At 40.1% G+C, this 21,408-nt stretch overlaps 1 protein-coding gene across 1 annotated transcript; it reads right to left on the bottom strand.

The window, feature by feature from the left end:
- Nucleotides 1-272: 272 nt before the first annotated feature.
- pdk2a (pyruvate dehydrogenase kinase 2a) lies at nucleotides 273-12,122 on the bottom strand. Its single transcript, XM_074619242.1, has 11 exons — nucleotides 11,882-12,122; nucleotides 10,279-10,420; nucleotides 9,702-9,773; nucleotides 8,242-8,426; nucleotides 6,506-6,595; nucleotides 6,269-6,346; nucleotides 5,783-5,862; nucleotides 5,587-5,685; nucleotides 3,539-3,649; nucleotides 3,069-3,182; nucleotides 273-2,896 (listed from the first exon to the last, which is right to left on the bottom strand). The coding sequence occupies exons 1-11, from the start codon at nucleotides 11,997-11,999 to the stop codon at nucleotides 2,753-2,755; spliced, it is 1,233 nt and encodes a 410-aa protein (XP_074475343.1). The 5' UTR covers nucleotides 12,000-12,122; the 3' UTR covers nucleotides 273-2,752.
- Nucleotides 12,123-21,408: the final 9,286 nt, after the last annotated feature.

The raw sequence follows: 21,408 nt of genomic DNA, 5'->3' as shown, positions 1-21,408 counted from the left end.
AATGAACCAACAACCCCCTATCCATGAAAAATAGCAATAACAATGAAAAACGGAGATTTTAAAATAAATAAGTAAATAAATAAATAAAATAAATCTAAATAAAATAAAAAAACAAATCTTTTAAAATACAAATCTGAGAATTCAGACTTTTTTTTGTTAGAAAATAATAAGAAAATCGTAAAAAAATATTAAAATAGTTGCCGATTAATTTAATAGTTAACAACTAATCGATTAATCGTAACTGCAGGAAATAAAATAACACAAGAGACGCATTTTGTACTTAAGTTGTTCTTTATTATTTGGATTGTATTCACACTATGTACAATCATTTCAGTCGCAAAAAAAGTGTAGCTATAAAAATAACCTTTAACTTACTGTATGACTAAAATCAATTTAATACAAAAGAAAACTGTGACATTTTCAACACATATGGACCCGGGACATTGATTTCCTGGTATGGCACAGTGTAATAAACAATGTGAGACTGGCCTGGTTCCACTGGATCACAGACTGGTAGAGAACTCAAACATGACATGTGATGCCTTCAGGGGTTTAATAACACTAAAGCTTCTCTTGAACTCAGCTAAAAGCATTAAATCCTCCGGTGGCTGCAGAACCTGCTAATATCAGAGAGAACTTGGGCCCAATGTGCTGTAGTTTCTTTACAATGAATGCCAATGAATGCACAGACAGTGGATTACATTCAGCCTGGTCCAGGAGACTGATGTTAAGATAACACTGTATCTTATCAGTCAACGTGAATACTGTGATTATTATTAAACCTTTAATCGGCTGAAATATCAAAAGCTCCAACAAATATCCATGCAGAAAACAACAACAACCACTCAGTTTAAAAGTCATACGCTTTGTTCAAATCTACAGAACCAACATTATTACAGTACCTCAAAAAGGGTGCAACATGAGTATTGTTTTAGATACTTCAAGTATTTCAATGATATGAGCCTTTGGGTGCTACTATAAGGCTTGGGTGACCTTTCCTACAAGATCTCTGGGGCCTCATTACAGAAAGATATCCTAACTGCTTGTCCTATCTTAACTTATGTTTCAAAGATTCCTATTACAGAAGCAATTCCTAAACTCACGAATGTGTCCTCTCCTATCTCAGACCTCCCATCTTATCTTAAGAAATCCTACCTAGAACTGTAAATTCGATCCTTCGATCGGCACTCGTCCGGTCACGCCTGTGTCTTTGATTAGAACCGGTAAGCTACTCGAGATGGACAAGCTAAAATATCAACAGCTCAGTCCTCCGCCCCCCCTCTCTGTTCAGCTTGCGCCATCATCGTCGTGTATTTTTGTTAATGTTGAGATCAGCTGTACGTAGCGGAGCATCGTAAAACACTTCATTCAAACGGGACAGAAACAAAATAAAACTCCCCTAAACCGTCGTCGTAACTCTTTCCAACAATCACTAAGTGTGCTTTGGTTGAACTCAACTGTGAGTTTAATGTGAAAAAAATGCTGAATCTACAGGTGCCACACCCCCACCCCTCTAAAAAATGTCATTCAAATCCATCGCAGACTTTTGGAGGGATCCTGCAAACGGACAAACCAACGCCGGTGAAAACATAACCTCCTTCCTAGGCCTTCGGTATTGGCCGAGGTAACTATAAAACCTAATGAATCCATCGGTACCAACCATGTCATACTAGCTTGTCGCGAAGGAGGTTAAATAACGCTCCAAACGTACGCTCCATTTTGGCGAGGAAAAACTGTAATGGCCATTTCCAAAGGGGTCCCTTGACCTCTGACCTCCAGATCAGTGAATGTAAATGGGTTCTATGGGTACCCACGAGTCTCCCCTTTACAGACATGCCCACTTTATGATAATCACATGCAGTTTGGGGCAAGTCATAGTCAAGTCAGCACACTGACACACTGACAGCTGTTGTTGCCTGTTGGGCTGCAGTTTGCCATGTTATGATTTGAGCATATTGTTTTATTCTAAATGCAGTACCTGTGAGGGTTTCTGGACAATATCTGTCATTGTTTTGTGTTGTTATTTGATTTCCAATAATAAATATATACATGCATTTGTATAAAGCAGCATATTTGCCCACTCCCATGTTGATAAGAGTATTAAATACTTTAAACGCTTTAAGGTACATTTTGAACGGATAAAAAATGTTTGATTGACATCCTAAAATAAGATAGGATTTTCTCCTAAATGCAGTTAGGAAACATGTTTCCGTATTACCTAAACTGAGATAAGATAGGATTTCAGACTCAGGAAGTTTCTGCAATGAGGCCCCAGGTTGTCTTCTAGTTGTTAAACAACAGGTTCCTCCTGTTCAACTAGACACCTCCTCAAACATCTGCTGTATGACCTTACTGCACGCGTGGCGTCTTAAACTGGAATATTTGAACCCTCCTTTACATCCGGCTCATATTCCCACTTATTTTAGTCACCACACCCGTAACGTGCTGCCTCTGTCTCTAGCTGCGTCTCCAAAGTGTAAGAGGTGGCGTCTTCTCTGCTCTGTTAGTAGCTGTTTTCTAGTTTCCTATGAAGAACCCAAAAAATGACAACACGGTTTGAAAGCAGCGTGCTGCTGCTAAAACCTGACTAAAACATAAGAGGGCTCTCTTTAGTCTGGAGATGACCCTCTCAGTAGAAAAAGGTTCGGTGCCCCACATCTGCCTCAACAGATGACGACATGGGAATATGAAGACAGAAAATGTGAAGGCTTCATGGTGTGTAGGTTTGAAGCACCAGGCCCGGAGGACAGTTTCACTTGGGAACCTTATAGACGCTCAGATCCAGGGGCTCTTTACTGGGTATGCACCAGTCGTCGGCCTCTTGGCTCACTTTGTAGTTCTTCAGAGCGGTTTTGTTGTACACCGGCAGCCTCTCGATGGAGTCTGTGGACAGCGCCTGGAGGGACAGGAAGATGTAATTACAAAATATCCTGTCATAACCTGGCACTGCAGATCTGCAAGAGTTTGTTTGAACAACCACGAGGCAGTTTTTTTTCTCAGTGCTTGCACACTTTCAAACTCTTGGCGTCTTGTCGCGGTTTCATGCACGATCACCGCGTCTGGCTCACCTTCAAGTAGATGACGGCGTCTGTGCCGTGGCCCTCCATTGAGTAGAGCTGCAGGTCTCCCTGGAAGTACTTGGCGTAGAGACGGGAGATGGGCAGACCGTAGCCGAAGCCAGCCTGCAGACAGACAGACAGACAGAGAGGGGATCAAGCGTTTAAGGAGGCTTTGTTCTCCGTCACACTGCAAGCAGCAGCTCTTCCACGGAACAAACAGGTCTTTTGTCAAGTTTGCTTTGTGGCTTGTAGGCCAATCATTTTCTGAGAAAATGATGCCAGGATTAAAATCTTAAAATAGTACGAGAGTCTAAATAAAATGAGCATTTGGACGCTTGTAGGCTGTATAGAACACCAAATGCCATATGGTGCAATTAACAGCATTTTACGCCTAAATTTGTTTTTCAATATAAGTAGGAGTGAAATCGAGTCAAAAAAATGAAATCCTGGCACCCCCCACCGCCTGTATCTCTACTCACCAGCGGAGGCCGGGTGCTCTCTCCGATCTGTGGCGTGGGAGCGGTGGAGTACATGTAGCTGAACAGGTTATCCATCCTCCGAAAGGGGACACCGCCGCCCTTGTCGCTCACCTGCAGACGGAGGCAGAAACAGAGAGGTAAGACAGCGCAGAGGAAAAAGACAGAGAAGGACGGGAGGTCCTTGAACAGTGCTGAGACATGAAGAGGTCGAGGTCATGCCAGCAGACAAGAGCCCGCCTGTCCTGAACACATGGACTAAAAGCCAAGTGGCTTTCTGTTTGTTTACTCCACATATCGTCATGGTAAATGTGCAAGAGGTCAACTGGTAGAGGAGGGACATCACAGCAAACATATAATACAGGGAGACTAATGCTCCATTAGCAAATGCAGACAAAAAGATGCATTAAAAAGAGAATGCAAACTAAATCAACGTCGGCTTTATCACTGTCATTTCAATCTTTAACCCTTTAAAAACGTTGTTTGCATGATCCTGTTTAAAGGGGTCTTATTGATAACATTTTTATGTAGAAGAATATTTTATATATAACAGTATGGCTTTTCCATAAAAAAATTATTATGATTGTGAATTAATCATTTTAAAATTTTTGTCAGGTCCAAAATAAATGTTTTGTTTATCTCTGTGGAAGACATCCGACGTTTGGTTCCCACCTCTAACAAGGCTTGTGAGCCAATAGTAAAATGACGTTTCAGGTGGTATCTCTGTGACGTCAGATAGTGTGGAAAAAAAGGATAAATGGCTGAGATTGACGACAAATGCCCGGCAATGTTATCAATAACACCTTTAAATCTATGTAAAATAAAAACCATAATAACTAGAGCGTTCATTCTTTTTGCAGCAGAAAGCTAAGACTTCAGCTCGTGATGATGTCATTACGTTACGTGTGGAACATTACAAAACTATCAAAACGCCTTTGTACTAAAAAATGTGCATTGTTCAAATAACTTATAGTGTTAAGAAATATTTAGTTCATGTTTCTTCTTTTGGATCAACATGTTTTATGTGTTTATTTCGTAACATTTTGTGAAAAAACATGTCAGATTTTTGTATTTTTCTTAAATTTATGGCAATTTCAATACTTTTTTTTTTTTACTATTTACTGTTTTACTATATACATTGTTACCTTGATAGCTACACTCTGATTACTGTAACACGGCTGGCCAAAATTTCTAACATGTCAGAAATTCATCCGACTGTCCAACGGCCAGTCGGGAGGAGTTGATCTCGGTCCCCCACCCGTACACTTCACGGCAAACGACGCCCGATGAAGCTGAAATACGGTCCGACTCTAAACTGAGTCGTGCTGCTCAAAATTCGGGCCAGAAACGGGCTAAAATCGTACAGTGTGTTACCAGCTTTAGGAGAACTGCATAGTCTGGTGATTATCTTTCACATTACACACAGAAATGTGACCCATTGTTGATATAAAAATGTTGTCTAGTGCAGCTTTAAGTCCGAAATATCACTTTTAGCAGTTTGATATGTTGTTAATTATGTGGTGCATCATTGACTGTGTATGTATGAGTCCTAACAAGCAGTAGCATGTCCAGGTAACAACAACAACATGGTATTAACACCAGGTTTATGAAGGTCCATGTAGGTAATTTGATCAGAGTTTAGTAGCTTTGCTTTCCGGTCGGCTCGGTGATTAATTGAGGGTGAAGTCGTTACATAACCGCTTTAGAGGAGGACAACAAAAAAGGTGGTTCTCTTTGCTTTGAAAGCATCACGTTGTGTGTTCAATAGAGCCGTTTAATTAATTTAAAGTGATTTGAACTAGTGTGATAACAACGGCGTAAAAGATTAACTCGGTGAAAGCGTCTCATCTTTACAGGCTTCATTAAACTCGTTAATAAATGAGCTGGTTCACATTACAGAGATTACAAACATAAAAACACACCCACAGACTGTTTCAAAACACTAATCCACCTGCTGTTATTAATAAGAAGTATGTGAATATGAAGGGAGGAAATATAACCACACGATTATTTGTCCATTTGAAGAAGCTGTAATGTGATGTGCAACCCACCTTGATGGACATGTCCTCGTCTCCGAGAGACACCATGACCTGGATGGGTGGAAGGTTGTTGCTGTTATCATGGGTCTCAATGGTGGCTCTCATAGCATTCTGCAAAAAGGGAAATATAACATTATAAAAGTAATTTTTTAATATACTTTTCATTGTGATATCATTCTATAATTCAGAACTGTAGGATGTATCCCACCTTAAAGAGCTCAAACAGCATGTGATAAAGGTGAGAGGGAACGTATACGATGCTTATCGGAAGGTTCTTCTTCTTCTTGCCTGCACAAAAAAACAAAAACAAATTTCTTAATTCAAAAGAAATCTCCGCTTCATTTAAAATTCATTATCCTCGCCGCTCGTGGATGCTTTCCATTATTCTGCTAAACTCCGGTTTAACGGTCTGAGAGGACGGAGAGGAAAGGGTCCGTGTGTCAATATTGTCTGAAGCAGTCAGCCGGGCTCGTTTAGCCTTTTACTTGAGCTTCGATGCTGTAATTAGAGGCCTCTCGGGTCCGTCTGGCTGGATGCTGATTCACATACAAACACTCATACTGTATGTGCACTCCAGAGGACTTCTTTATTTAAATCTCTTTGAACAAACAACGAGGACTTTTTGCCCCTCGGGGTGCCGGCATTAAGAGTGGGTTTGTACTTAACCTGCCGGATTAAATGAATGAAAGCTTACTGCACATCTCCTGTAGTAGGAGATCAGGGGAGCGGAGGTAGTACTGGTCACACAACATCTTGGCACTGTGGAAGGCATCTGAGCAAAAACAAAAAAAAGAGGATAATAATTATGATACAAAACAAACTGTAAAAACTTTAATGTTAAAGTAGAAAGGTTCCACCAAAACGATTGTTCTTTGTCCCGTTAGATAAGGTTCATTCAGCCCATTTAACTCCAGACATAACTCATATTTACCCTGGACCACGTCTCCGACTTCACAGTGAGGGTCGATGCTGCCGATGGTGTTTGGGTGAACTGGGTTGAGGGTCCCGTCAAAAATAAGAGCTGCAGAGAACAAAAGAACCACGTTAAGAAGAATAGAAAGCACTAAGTGGTTTTATCTGTAATTATTTGACCATCAACACATCAAGTTCAGTAAAACATTAGAGCTGGAGATTATCTGAACTGTTTCCAATACAATATGAGTACTGATGCAAAGATGATCCTGTTTTTGATATGTCACATTGAATAATATAAAAATGTTTTTCTACCAAACCATGACGAAATCAGCCAAACCTGTGTTTGTTTTGTCTTAAAATAAAGCCGTTGTTTCAGTTGAATAAATTAGCATCCTTGACTTAAGAAATTCTGTGTCGACTAACACAATCGACGGATTTGTAAAACTGAGTTTCTCCACAAAAAATCACACAAAAGCACCTCTTTAAATTAGGGATGGGTCATGATTTTCGATTTTAAGAATAGTCATTCAATTCTAAAAAAATCTAATAGTTTATGCGATTATCTGCTCGTCTTGAAAAAATATATGTTCCCTTGTTTTAACTGTCGCAGGCGCCACCTGGTAGTGACGTTACTACCGCTAAAACATGTGTGGCACGTTCAGCTCGGCTCTTTTCCGTCGCCGCAGGTGTGTGTGCTTGCTGCGCGGCACGGAGCATCTAATCAATGCAAGTAAACAAGACTGAATCTGAGGAAGCATTTGATCCAAACTTTTGGTACTTTTCAATACTCAGTGTTAGATACACATTTCAGCTGGTACCCTGGAAGTATTGCAGTCTGATACTCGGTGCCAGAAACACTAATAACACAAGACATACTCAGGTAATAAAATAAGTGCAGACAAAGAAAACAGTGAATCAGCTGTGAGCTGCTGCTGTAAACTCATTAAAGCAGAATGGTTCTCCCTCATGCGACGGCAGTGTTGAGAGATTACACTATCACAACATGATATCCATCAACAGTCTTTGTTCAGCATGACTGACGATGACGATAACTCTACGAGCTCATAATAACAAACAAATCTTATCATCATCATAGATCAGCTTTTATGATGATATGATATGAATAAAACTGGACTCAATCAAAAAGACAATAAAATATAGGTGAGCCAAATCAGATATGAGCCAGTTAAAAATGTTATAATACATTAATTTGGTAGATTAAATTTGTCCAAAGCATCTTACATAATTCATATACACTGGGAGCAACTTGGTGTTTAATGTCTTACTTTTGACATGAGGACAGGACATCTATCTAAACTAAATGAGTGACTAAAGGAAGGAGTTGTATCCCATTTGCATGTTGCATGTTTAAGTATAAACTTTATGATGTGAAGAGTCAAACTGCTCCCCAGACAAACAGAAACATCCCACATGAACATTTATAATGAATGTGACAGAACAAAGTTTGTGAGACGACGATTATTTTAGGGTAGAGATGTATTATTGCCTCTGGGTGTCGAGCAGAGAGAGTATAATAATAATAATAATGTAACATGATGATGGTCTAAAAATATTCGTTTCAGATACAAAGCAAAAAGAATAAAAACCAGATTAAGGCTCTCTCTGTGTGTGTAATCTAGTTTGGAGGACGTTTTTCATCCTGAGCTCATATTTGTGTGAAGGAACAGAAGACTAAACCTGATATACTGCATCTCTAGCTGTGAAATGTGAGAGACTGAATGTTGAACTCACTGTGCTGGTTGATGAGCATGCGGATAGAGATGCGGCTCATGTAGAAGCGGTCCAGAAAGTACTGGATGTTCTGGTTGGTGACCATGTCCTGGGGGAAGGCCTCTTTGTATTCGATGATACCCTGGGCCATGGTCGGCACCACGTCGTTGTGCCTGTTTCTGATGGTGACTAAGGCGTCGACAAACCTGGGGAGGAAGGACACAAAGATATTCATTCATTCTGTTATAGAGTGGTTCAGGAGGACACGTGTGGCATAAAAAAATCATCAGTTACATCTCCCTTTTCCCAACAATGTGACATAAACACGCAGCCTAAAGCAACTTAAACATCTTCAGGCTTCATTTAAAGTTACTACGGGGAATTTTATTTTGTGTTTTGGCGGCCCCTGTGGACAAAAGAGGTAGTGTTTCCAAGCACCAGAGTCCCTTTAGAAAACCTCTCATTGTACTGCAGCAGGGTCTGACAGTCTGCCCCGCTCAGTCCTGGTTCTGGTTCTCCCGTTCCTCCCTTCCCTCCAGCGGGCCCATCGATACGGCCTCAACCCCCAGCAGCGTGGTGTCCGTAGAAATAGAACAGGAGTAGAACAGACATTCCCTTCCAGGGAAGGACAAGCTACCGGCGAGCTGTGACCACACTTTACGGCCCGACTGACATGTGTTGTCACCATAACAACTAACAACAATCACCGTTTTCTTTTGTACTTGTCTAATGACCACAGAAAAAAAGTTCAATATCCGCTCTACTCCTGTTCTATTTCTATGGCGGTGTCGGTGTCATTGAGGTGAAGCTCTGCTCCTGGCCGGAGGAGGAGCCGCTGCCAAAGAGTATAGAAGCAAATAGACGAAACTCCGGTGTTTATTTGACAGCGCTGACGCCATTTTGGACTGAAAACTTATTATATTTAGAATATTTTATTGTTCAACACAGGGCATTTCTGTAGAATATGACTATAGAATAGAAATAATTTTGTTTTACTCTTGTACGGCACGTCGTAGGTGGACGTTTTACTGGCGTCCGGAAGTGTAGCTCTGCTGCTGGGCGCTGATGTTGCAATGGAATGGACAATTGATTTTCACTTCTTATAAATATATGTTCTCTGCCGCTGCTGCCGGGTGCGGAGCTCTCCACCTCTCGCCGGAGCTCTGACTGCAGGTCAAAGGTGGCAGCGAAGCCCGATCTGGGTCTGTCCGCGGCGGGCTGGTCGCTGCCGGAGGTCCCGATGGAGTCTGAGCTGAAAGAGTTCGTCTGATTTGGCCGGAATCTGACCCGGTGGCACCCAGACCCAGAATAACTACATAGAAATAGACAATCTTCTCGCCGATGGTCTCGTTTCCTTATGTAGGCCATACAGAGAAGGGTCAGGGAGGGTTGTTTCTGAAAACTTGACCAGCAGTTTAGAATGAAATGAAACTCCTCCTCTGTCTGAAATGTGAGATTTAGGAGGAAAATTAGGAACTTACTCTCCCAGGACTTTGAAGTCATCTGGATTCTTGTCGAGGAAATCAAGGATCTCCAGTAAACTCTGGATGTACCTGACAAAAAAGCATAAATAAAAGATGTTCACACACATAAACATACGTTGTGAAATAACAGTTGAGTGAGCCTGCAGGGTTTTATATAAGTGAAAGTTCATGGTTTAAAAGGGGGGCTACCTTTCCAGTCTCTGTAAGGACACAAGGCAAGGCAGTTCATTCCTCACAAAGGAAAGAAAAGCAGCTCTTGACAACAAGGTCACGTGACATATGACGAGTATCTAGGGTAAAGTTCAGAGCTGGGAGGCAACCCCCCGCTCAGAGCTGGAAGGAGTTCAACTTGGCCAACCGACCTACATGGACAGAAACAAAGTCACCAGCTGTGGCTGTTAAACGTCTCACTAGTCTCACTGGTGAAATCTGCTATCAAACATGGTTTAATGAGTCACCACTGAGGCTGAGAGACTGGATTTAGTCTTTTGTTTTTAGGATAACGTCAGTTGAGAGACGTTATGCAATTTGGATCACAACAATACAGAACTCCCATCGTCCTGGTTTGACTTACCAGCTCTGAACGATCTGCACAGACGGGGTTGTGACCAGTTTGTCGGGCAACAGGTTAATTTCCTTCATAATGTTTGAAAGTCTGACGGGGAGCTCCTGTCTCAGAAAGACAAAGGACGTCTTCTCACAGGCGTTGATGGAACCTGAATAAGAACAAAGAATATAATAATAGTTAGAGCTGAAGCATGAATTCATTATTTTACAAGCAAAAGTGCCAACAAATCTGTTATCCAGATTATCCAGGTATATTTATAGTGTATTCTAATATATTCTTTATATTGTGTATACTACAGATATTTATCTTGAGTGTTGATATGTATATTTATTGTATATTTTCTGTTTCTGTGCAAGAATTTCCAGATTTGAGATCAATAAAGTACATATATTTATTTATCTATCTATCTATTACAGGGGCGATTACGAATATAAATACAAAAACAATAAAAGTAATTAAAAACAACAACAGACAGACTATAAAACAGCTGTTTGTTGGAACTTCTGATGCATTTTTTCACAATTTTCTGACATTTTAGAGACTAAAGAAGAACAATCAGGACATTAATCAATAGTGAGAGGGATCATTAGTGATGCTGGATCAATATGTTGGACTCTTGGACTGTTTGTTGGACAAAACAAGCAATTTGTGCACTAAATTATTAATAAATAATGAAAATAAATAGCCCAAAAACTGGATAGAAGCATGTTGCTCTGCAAATAATCCTGAATTCCTCTGCACCATTTGCATAATAGTTCATTTACAAGCTGCTGAAAGACTATTTTTTATATATATATATATATATATATATATATATAAATTAATAGTAATTATTAGCAGGAGTTGAATGTGTCCTTCACACAGGGCCTGATGCAGCAGCAGCAGAAAATCACACAAGTAAAAGCAAAATTATAATCTAAGGCATAAAATATTGCAGTTAAAATAAATACAAACATAAGTAAATTTAACATAGTGGGCCTAATGTAAATATAAATGTGTCATTTTATTGGAGACAGTATTTTTGGTGGGGAAAACTGAATGTAAACAGGATGTAGTGTGTATATGCATGATGAGAAGTAATATATGTGTTTGTAAAACAGTATGTAAAAGGTAAATAAAGGTAAAGCGACAAGCTCAGCAGTCTAAAATTCAAGTCAAATTCCCTGTATGTGTACACATACTTGGCCAATAAAGGTGATTCTGAATACAACAGTAAGCTTAACAGCAGCAGCAGATCTGATGCAAAACTCTGCACATTTTGCATGATAGTCCATTTGCAAGCTGCTGAAAGACTTTTTTTAATAAAAATTATTAGCAGGAGTTGAATGTGTCCTTCACACAGGGCCTGATAGAGCAGCAGCAGCAGAGAGCTCCAGAGACCTGATGCAACACTCTGCACTATGAGCACTATGAGCACTATACTGCTGCAGGAAAAACCCTCCACACAGCAGCCTGGAGGCTCATTTTACAACATGCATTATTAGATATCCTGTCATTGAATCACTGCACATTTATAACCAGGTTTAAAGCTTTAGAGAACATTCCTTTTGCACACTGATCCTTAGATGTTTTGATCAAAATGAGCCACTGAAGGCGGATCAATACTCACCGAAATCCAGAAACTGCTTCATGGAGAGAGGAGAGGGAGAGAATTTAGAGAAATGCTCGATGTGTTTGGGCACGCTGGCCAAAGCTGCGTGTTTCATGATGAACCTGACGAACTTCATGGTTGATTAGGAGGTTTCTGGCTGCAGAGAGTCACCACAACGTCTGATACTATGATACCAGCTATCAGTCCTCAACTGACCGGAGGAACTGCTCTCAAACACACAGAGGAGGCGACCAGAGACATGGAGCGAGCTGCAGCCAATAGGAAGACAGGATTCTTTATTTATGTTCCAGACTGGCCAATAGGAAGCATCGGGGGCGGGGTTAGTGTCCACAGTCTCCTTCAGAGGCAGCTTCTCCTCTCATTATAGAAATAGGTAATTAACTAATCAGCCATCAACACAAACAACTACCTAAATGAACTAAATGTGGCTCTCAGTCGGTGTTCAGTTCATCCTAAAGGTGTTGGAAGGGTTCAAATTCAGGTTCTGTGTGCAGCAGGCCAGTCAAGTTCTTCCACTCCAAACTGGGAAAACAACCATCAGGCCACTTTATGGAGCTGGCTTTATGCCTGGGGGTCTTTGTTATGTTAAAACAGGAGAGAGACAAACACAAACTGTTGGCTTTAAGTTGGAGATTTCCTATTTGGTGCCAAAACATGAAAAACAGCACCAGCCAAAAAGTGCACAAACGTGTGTAAACACGTGTTTTGGCCATAAATAATCCTACTGTTAAAGGGACTGTTTGTAACTTCTTACACGTATAAATCTACTGGGTTGGGATCCCATGCGCGCTCGCGTGTGGCAGGAGTTTCTGCTCCTCTGCCTGCTCACTCACACACTGCGCGCATTCTCGCTGTCTTGCTTCACCTCTACACGTGTCTGCACACTCACTCCACACTGCAGAAGAGTTAGTTTAGCTCTGAGAATATCTAGTGAATTTACAGTGGACGTTTGTGTAGAAATAACTGCTGCAGCTCCTCCAGACCAACAGAGGTTTCCCATGTCTTGTGAAGTGACGGGGCTCTGCACCGAGTTACTTTGTCGTCTCCGACCGGGTGCCGGTGTCTCCCTGTGGGCGCAGTCGGGAGGCGATAACGTTTCTTTTCTTCCCGGAGGCTGAAGCAGGAAAAGCCAACACTAGAATCAGCATTGATTCATGGAGAGACCTTCGTCTGGTCAGCTAACATTACTGCCAAGCAGGTGAAATATAGTGATATTGTGGTTTTAGCTGACGTGTGTCGCCTCACTGTTTTGAGCGATGGTCGTTCATGTCTATTTAGAGTGAGCAAAGCCCGAGCCCAACGCTGACTTTCGTTGACTTAACAGCCACAGGTGTCGCTGTTAACAAACATTTCTGATTCTTACAAACATCCCTTTAAGTTGGTTGATTTCCAACTGCCAAATCCAACAAATCAACAATAAATGAATTGCAGTATGCAAAACGTGCAGGTCGAAAATTACAGACGAAGACGCAAATGGCATTACATCTGGTGACAAGCACCAGTGTTGTAGTCAAGACCACCTAAACCGAGACCATGTCATGACCAAGACCAGAGTGTATCAAGAAGAGGGAAAGTTCCTGCGGTCCAAACAGGGCTCAAGACTTTGAGGGGGCAAGACCAAGTCAAGACCAAGACCAAGACCAGACCAGTGCGAGTCCCAGACTGCATGACACACGATAACATGTGGAACATGCAAACCATATAGTCACTCCAGAACATTATCTGAAAGATCCACATTCCCATAAAAACACCCACAGAAAACAAATGAAGATGTACTAAAAAGGCCTTTTGCAGATGATTTCAGGTGGATTTTTATTCAATTCAATAAAGTTGTGACGGGTTTATTCATGAGTCACTTTCACTAACAGATCTGTAGCAGTTTGAAGTTGCTCATTAACTCAGGAGAGTTTCACCCACCTCCGTCCTCATCCGGATGATAACCCAGTCCGACGCCCTCTGCTCCTTGTTCACTTCCTGATGGGCAGACGTTCACCCTCTGTGAATGATTCGCTGGAGGCTTGCCACACATGGTTTTGAATAGAAATGCCTTTGTCAGGGAACACAGTGTCCTGGTCAAATCTCTCCCATTACATAAGCGGCGGCTGTGTCTGTACAGTTGGAGTTGTCCTTATAGAGCCAGTCTGGCCTGCCTCTCCATCATATCATTAGTTTACACCTTTTGTGCATGCATGTGGGAGGCAATAAAGTAATAATCTAGTCAGAAATCTGCACCGCAAAATAACACGGCTCATTTCAGCTTTGCCAGCTCGCAGCAGATAATACGCTGATCCCTGCTAGACAATATCCAAAACAAGTATTAGTCATGTTGTTTCAAATGTCAGTTGTTGTTCTACTATATCAGCTCCAACCGAGCTCTTACAGGATTTCATCTTTCAGCTGAAGGTATTTTGAGCGGGACACCTGTGATACAAGACATCAGCATCTTTCACATCCAGGTGTTGTTTATGTTTTTGCTTGCAGTATAGTCTGGATTTAAATAGTCCGCAACAGAACGTGCCACTTGTCACGCAACACTTTTAAATCTGCCAGTCGCAGCAGATTGTGTCATCCTTCATGCAGATGTGTCCTTTGAAAGAGAGTACAGGAGGCCAACATGTGTCAGTCAAGTGAAGGAGCTCCTGCCGGGACAGAAAAAGGCCTTTAGTCAGCAGGTGAGTTATTAGCTGTGGAGATTTATTTGGGTTCGACCACAGGAAATTGACGGCAGTGACGTAAAAAGAGTTTTATAGGCCAGTTCATTTCATATTTGCTTAGCGGGGCCTCTCTCTCACAGCAGTTTACAGCACACTAATGTGAAAAGTAGGATTTGTAATGTCAACCAATTATGTTTCTAAACATCCTTATTAATGAATAAAATTGTCTATTCATCCTTATTAAGCACCTAGAAAACAACTAAAACAACTAGAAAGACACTCAAAAAGACTACAAAGAGACACAAAGACACCACGAGACTCACAATGACTAGGAAAAGGGGCAAAACAACCACAAAGAGACACAAAACAACCACAAGGAGACACAAAGCAACTACAAAGAAACATAAAACAACTACAAAGAGACACAAAACAACCATAAAGAGATGTAAAACAGCTGCAAAGAGACACAAAGAGACAACAAGACGCACGACTATGAAAAGGGGCAAAACAACCACAAAAAGACACAAAACAACTACAAAGAGACACAAAACAACCAAAAAGATACACAAAGCAACTAAAAAAAACCCGCAAAACCACTACAAAGAGACCAAAACAACCACAAAGAGACACAAAACAACTACAAAGAGTCCCAAAAAGACTACACAAAAACACGAAACAACTACAAAGAGACACAAAATGACTACAGAGACACAAAACAACTACAAAGAGACACAAAACGATGACAAAAAAGGGCAAAACATTCACAAAGAGACTCAAAATGACCACAAAAAGCTACAAAAAGGGGCAAAACATCCACAAAAAAAATCTATCTACAAAAAGACCAAAACAATTACAAAGTGACACAAAACCACATGCGTAACGACTACGAGGAGACACAAAACAACAACAAAAAAGAGGCGAAACAATTATAAAGTCTGCGTGTCTTGCTCATTTGCATATCTGTGCTTAAGGCCCAGTGCCTCATAATCTGCCCATGAGCACAGATACTGACCGAAGCAGATGTATCAGCCAGAGGTGACTGATGCACATTAAATACAGTTTCTTCTTCAGTATCATTGTATAAATCAGTTCTATTCATTAAGTAACGTTGAGCTGATTGGGCTGATTCATCCCTGGCCTCGTTTGACTCATTTCAGCAGTGAAGTATACAGATTATAAATGTGGGAAAAACAAAGCACTGGTATCAGATCAATATCGGGATCAGCAGATAACCTGAGTTTTGGTATTAGAAGAGAAAAAGTCGGATTAATACGTCCCTGAATAACAGTCCCAAGGGCCGTTTTCAGTGTTGCATAATGAGTACTTTTACTTTTGATACTTTATTTTGCTGAAACCTCTGGATAGGTTCTTCCTCGTCATTATTGTTTTAATTGTGGTGAGTCAGTCGTCAATAAAACGTAGCAGCACATTCTCTTTTATGAATCCATGACACATTAGAGGTCTTTCCAGTCTATAAGTTTGATTTGATTGTGTTGAAGCCTGAAAGTGCAGGCTGGCCTTGTTTGAAACTGGCCCTGGAGACACATCTAGTGGAGAGTGCTTTACTGGTCAGAGGTGGGGGTGTAGTGGGGGTTGGTACTGGATGCCCCCGGTACTTTTCCGCTCTCCCCATCAGCCTACATTCCTGCCGGTAGTCAGCTCCTATCCCCCCCCTGTCAACAAACAGCCGGGCGTATCAGGCATAGATGTGTCGGGCCTTCGGTCAGCGTTGTGTTGGTTGAAGAGTGTGGAACCGGACAACAACAACTCCAGTGGAAATTTCCTCTGGCTGCAGGCCAGGGGGAGCTGTTGACGGGCAGACTGGGGTTCATTTAAATACCAATGACTCACTTCACAGGGTGCAACTTCATCAGAACAAAAGATTCCCCCTGATTAAAGTTTCAAACATCTTCCACTCTTCAATTTGTCTGGCCGGCGCAATCATTACAACATTCACAGTGTGTTTAGTTCCTATTCATGATAATGGCGGCGCTACATAAATGCAGATTAGAGAAGACGTTCCACTAATCAAGCATATGAATTGAGCTTTTAGAGGATCATTGTAATCTTTGTGAAAGGAACTGCTGATTGTGAACAATGAAAAAAGTATAAATGAAAGAGAGAAAAGACCTGTGAATGAACCTTCTAAGGTCACGTAGCCAAGAACTAATATTTCAACAAAAGTTTTAATGTAGATTTGTTCCTGATTTATTCACCGTGAATTAGACGACGGATCATGTTGAGCTTCAGGAGCTTCTGTAGAGACTACTGAAATGCTAAATCAACAGGAAAACATCTAAATCTCTTCTTCTTCATCCTCTGACAACAAAATAAGTGCATCACAGCCAACATCTGTTCAGCAGCTGGAAAGACTGAACTGAATCTCAGCTGTTTAAACCTCCGTTCTGTCCTCTCCTGCTCTGTTTTAATATAGTCAAACTTATGATTTAGCTGCTCCCATTTACACATTTTGATGTTTCTCTTGTCAGAAAACTGAACGAACATAAAAAGTGATTTGATTGCTGCTCATAAATTCTACCTGTTAACCAGGCGTACAGTCATTTCTGTGCTGCTGCACTGAGATATTAGTCAAATTCCTAGTTTATGACTGGCTGTGCATTGCCTGTCCAGAACGGGCCGATTGCTTGGCCCCCAGAAGCGATGCTTGCACCTGTTGGCGTGGCTTCTTGTACCTGGCAAGTGTGAAGTTGATTGGATGAACGGTTCTCGAGATATGTGAAGAACAGTCATACATACATACACAGACAGACCGAGAATACTTCCTTTATAGTTAGATGATGCTGCTACAGCGCCACCTATTGGCCAAATAGCACCAAATTTGCCGTGGTCACTCAGACATCATATCTACACATGTCCACCAAATGTGGTCCCAATAGCACGAAGCATTCAGGAAATATATGATTTTTTTTTGTAATATAAGCCCTTCCCACAGCATTTGAGCTAACTTTGAGGGTCAGATTTAGCAAAACTCTACGGAATATCAAAAATCTGAAAAGGTAACTATTTACGGCTTAGTCCAGAGATGTTTTGTACCAAATTTTGTTCCGATTGCTCAAAATGTGCAGGAGGAGCAGCGAAAAAAATCTGATTTGAACACAATTCGAAATGGTGGAAAATCAATAGCCGCAAATGGGCGTGGCTTACATGGATAGATTTGTGTGGATCCACAAAATCCAGGAAAGAGAGAAGAATTTTGCTTCTGAGACTTATGGTTAAAAGGTTACAGTCCAAACGTAAAGTTCATTGTTGTAGCGCCACCATCTGGTCAAATTGCACCACATTCAACACTGCACACTGTTGGGTTCTGAGCAATACACCCACCAAGTGTGAGGTCCTCTGATAAAATAAACATAAATGCAGGTTAATGGCAACAGCTGTGCTGCGTGATCTGTTATTGACATTTATCATGAAAGATCACAGAGCAACCCTTTCCTAGAAATGACATTTATATACTACTGTAATGTGATGTAATTTGCAACTGCAGATACATTTAGGAAGAAACGTACTACCGTCAACGAAAGTGAGAAAAAGTGAGTTTTGCATGTTTCTGTTTCTGTTTAGACACTCAACGCAGTTGGTTAATGTTTGGGAAAGATGGTCGACTTGGTTAAATATCCATAAAAGTCAACACTGACTTGAATCACGACACAGGGCATGTTTACTTTTAACCAAAATCACAATCTCTCCCTAAGCTTAACCAACGAGCTTCTGTTGCCAAAACACAACAACACACAGGACTCATGACGCAGATCCAGCTCTCTGGTGTCAAAGTCGCCCACCATCCATAATCCAGGCAGCAACTACAGTACATTTCCTTAAAAACAAACTTCCTCGAAGACAGACTTGAGGGTTAAAGTGTCACACGAACATCGCTGAGGTCGTCACGGTGATGTGAAGGATTTGACATCAGGATGAATAATGAATGAAAGGTGAAAGAACATCTGAAAGAAGACTTGGCTCATTTACTTTTATGAGGCAAAACTATGCAAATCACTATCTATATCTATTTATCTATAATAACTGAACTCTATGTTTGTGCATGTAAAAAGCTACATTCATTAGAGCCTCGGCATGAATCTCTACTCTATATCTCTACTTCTATTCTATTCTATTTATTCTCCACATCCTGTATGCGTTCTTGTCTGTTGTCACTGTTTGCTCTCCGTCCCGCTTACAGTCACATATACCCGCCTGCAGAAACATGAACCCTGATAATTATGTCATCAAACTCTCAGATGACGCCGCTATCTTGGGCTTAATGCACTAGAATAGCACCAAATCAGTGGAAGGGGAGAGTCGTGAAACGCTGTGATAAGAACCATCTCCCAAAGGTGAACGCCTGCAGTTATGAATCCTTCACTCACATCTGTTCCTGCAGGAAACTCTCAGTTCACAGTGAGAGACTTTGTTCCTGATTTCAGTAACACAGGCAGGTTTATGGAGCTGCACATTCCTGAAGAGCATCACAAGATTCAGTATTGGTGACCTTACTGAGCCCAAAGCAGACAGTCTGGTAGATTACAGGAGCTAAGCAACACCTTGCATGATGTTTTATAACATACTGGTAAAAGTGACTCTGACCAAGCTCATATTTTCCACATAAAATATCCCCCTTTTCCATCTGGTATAATCCATATTGGTTAAAATAGTATTTTACGCCACCCAAGCAGTAAAAATAAAGGTCATATGGGGTCATGCAACATGTGGAACAAAAGGCTTAAAGTTCAGCATGATGACACATGATGTCCCGACTGCAGTGGACTGTAAACTACAAGAGTACTTGTATGCATTTATTCAATAGAATTGCTCTTTGGGGACTCAAAGTAAGTAAATAACAATTATTTACACTATATGGCCAAAAGTGTGAAACAAACACCTGCATACTTTTGTGTACTTATAATGTAGGTATAATGCATTATAATGTGAGTATAAGTTACTCTAAGTAGTCATTGTTTGCTTTAATTAAAGGGGAAAACAATATTATTAAATCTATATGGAAGAACAACACAACAAAACGTTGTAAACATTTTTTTTTTTTTACTGAAAGCAAACAATGACAGAGTAATTTATAACCACATTATAATGCATTACAAAAATATTATAATATATTACAAATATGAATAATATAATACATTAGAATCCTTGCAAGAAATTGTCAGTGAGTGATCAGCAATTGTAAAAAAGTATGATACTTGACCTTATAAGTCATTATAAAATACTTATAATGCTTTATAGACACGGACGCCATGAAAAGTGCTACCAAATCATTCATTTAAATGTAGGAAGGTGTCAAGTGTAGAAAATATAACTTACGTGGAGAGGAAATAAAAATATTTGAATATTAAAAAAACAAAGATTAGAATAAGACATCTAATGATAGGATACAAAAGAAAAACCCAGCTGGGATGCACAGCATGTGGAACATCATTTTCAAGTTTTCATTAAAACCAAATCAACTAAAGAGTTAATTAAATATAAAATAAGGACACATCAATGAAACAACAATGTGTCATCCTCTGCTCAGGTTATGTGGACCACAGAAGTGGGACATTGACCCAGATCAGGGTCAAGACTGTAAGAGACAGATAACAGAGAGACCATTATAAACGGTCTCCTCACACTTTATGTAGTTTGCCAATTCAGACACTACAGACACTTTTCCCTCCACAGTCTGTAAAACAGAAGGTGTGAACAGTGTTCATGTATAGAGAGGGTCTGGTTACTGGTGGAGCCATGTGGCTTTAAATGTAAGCTGTTGGACTGTTGGTGCTGTGAATCCACTCCTCTTATATCTCACTCCCTCTGCTGTGTGCGGAGGACTCTGTGTGTCTGATTTGGGACAATAAATATGTGATTATTACATAAAGGGATGTTTTGTGCAGAGAGCTGCTCTCAGACAGACATACAGTAAACAATTGCTGTTAATTTACAGCAGGATTTCAACAGTATTAATGCAGTTTCATGCAGTATTTTTTTAATTCTGGGACCTGATCTGCTCATGTGAGGCTTGTACATTGTACATGATTGTAAAATCAGTGAATCAGCTTTATTGTTCTTCACTCACATGTTGTTCTGGTTTGTATTCTGTGCTTGTAGCCAGCTAGACACACATTTTGGGGAAAGTGTCAACAAGTCTATTATAGAGCCTTTTTCCTAACAAGTGCCTTTAATTGTATTTAGTGTGACTATTCTTATGTCTGTAACCTGCTAAGTCTATTCATCTAGGCAAAAAATAATGTTTATTAAAATGTATGTAAAAAATACAACCTAAATAGTGCATTAAAACAAATTAGTAAGATAATGTAAAAGAGAGGTGAAAAATACTGTCCGTTAATTAACATAAATAAACTGTAAATAAAAAACAGTAATTATCTTTATATAATTAGCCTTTATTACTGTAATATTACAAGACATATTTTACTTTTAACATATATTTATTGTTAGAATAGTCATACACCGTAAATCTAAGACCATTTACATATAAATCACAAATGAAACATGTAATTTTACATTGCAAAAGCCCAAATTTACATTATCTCAGAAGTTTTGCGAAAAAATCTGTATTTTTACAAGAATTTTTTTTAGAATTCCATGAAATCCTTGACTTCTAACATAAATTAATTGTTAAAATAGTCATAAAACTCTAAAAAAAACCAGAATAATTATCTTTAAAAAAGATCAAGAAAAGCATACAGATAATTACGATTGTGATTACAAAAAATACTGTAAATCTAAGACCATTTACATATAAATCACAAATGAAACATGTAATTTTTACATTTTTTCTGTCATTTTGAAAAACAGACAAAAAATGTAAAATTTCTTGAAAAGAACTGTAAAAATTTTTTT

The sequence above is a fragment of the Sebastes fasciatus genome, chromosome 20 (assembly GCF_043250625.1).
Source record: "Sebastes fasciatus isolate fSebFas1 chromosome 20, fSebFas1.pri, whole genome shotgun sequence".
Classification (NCBI taxonomy): Eukaryota; Metazoa; Chordata; class Actinopteri; order Perciformes; family Sebastidae; genus Sebastes; species Sebastes fasciatus.
Note: the sequence above shows the minus strand (reverse complement) of the source record. Positions and strands in the feature narration are given on the sequence as shown.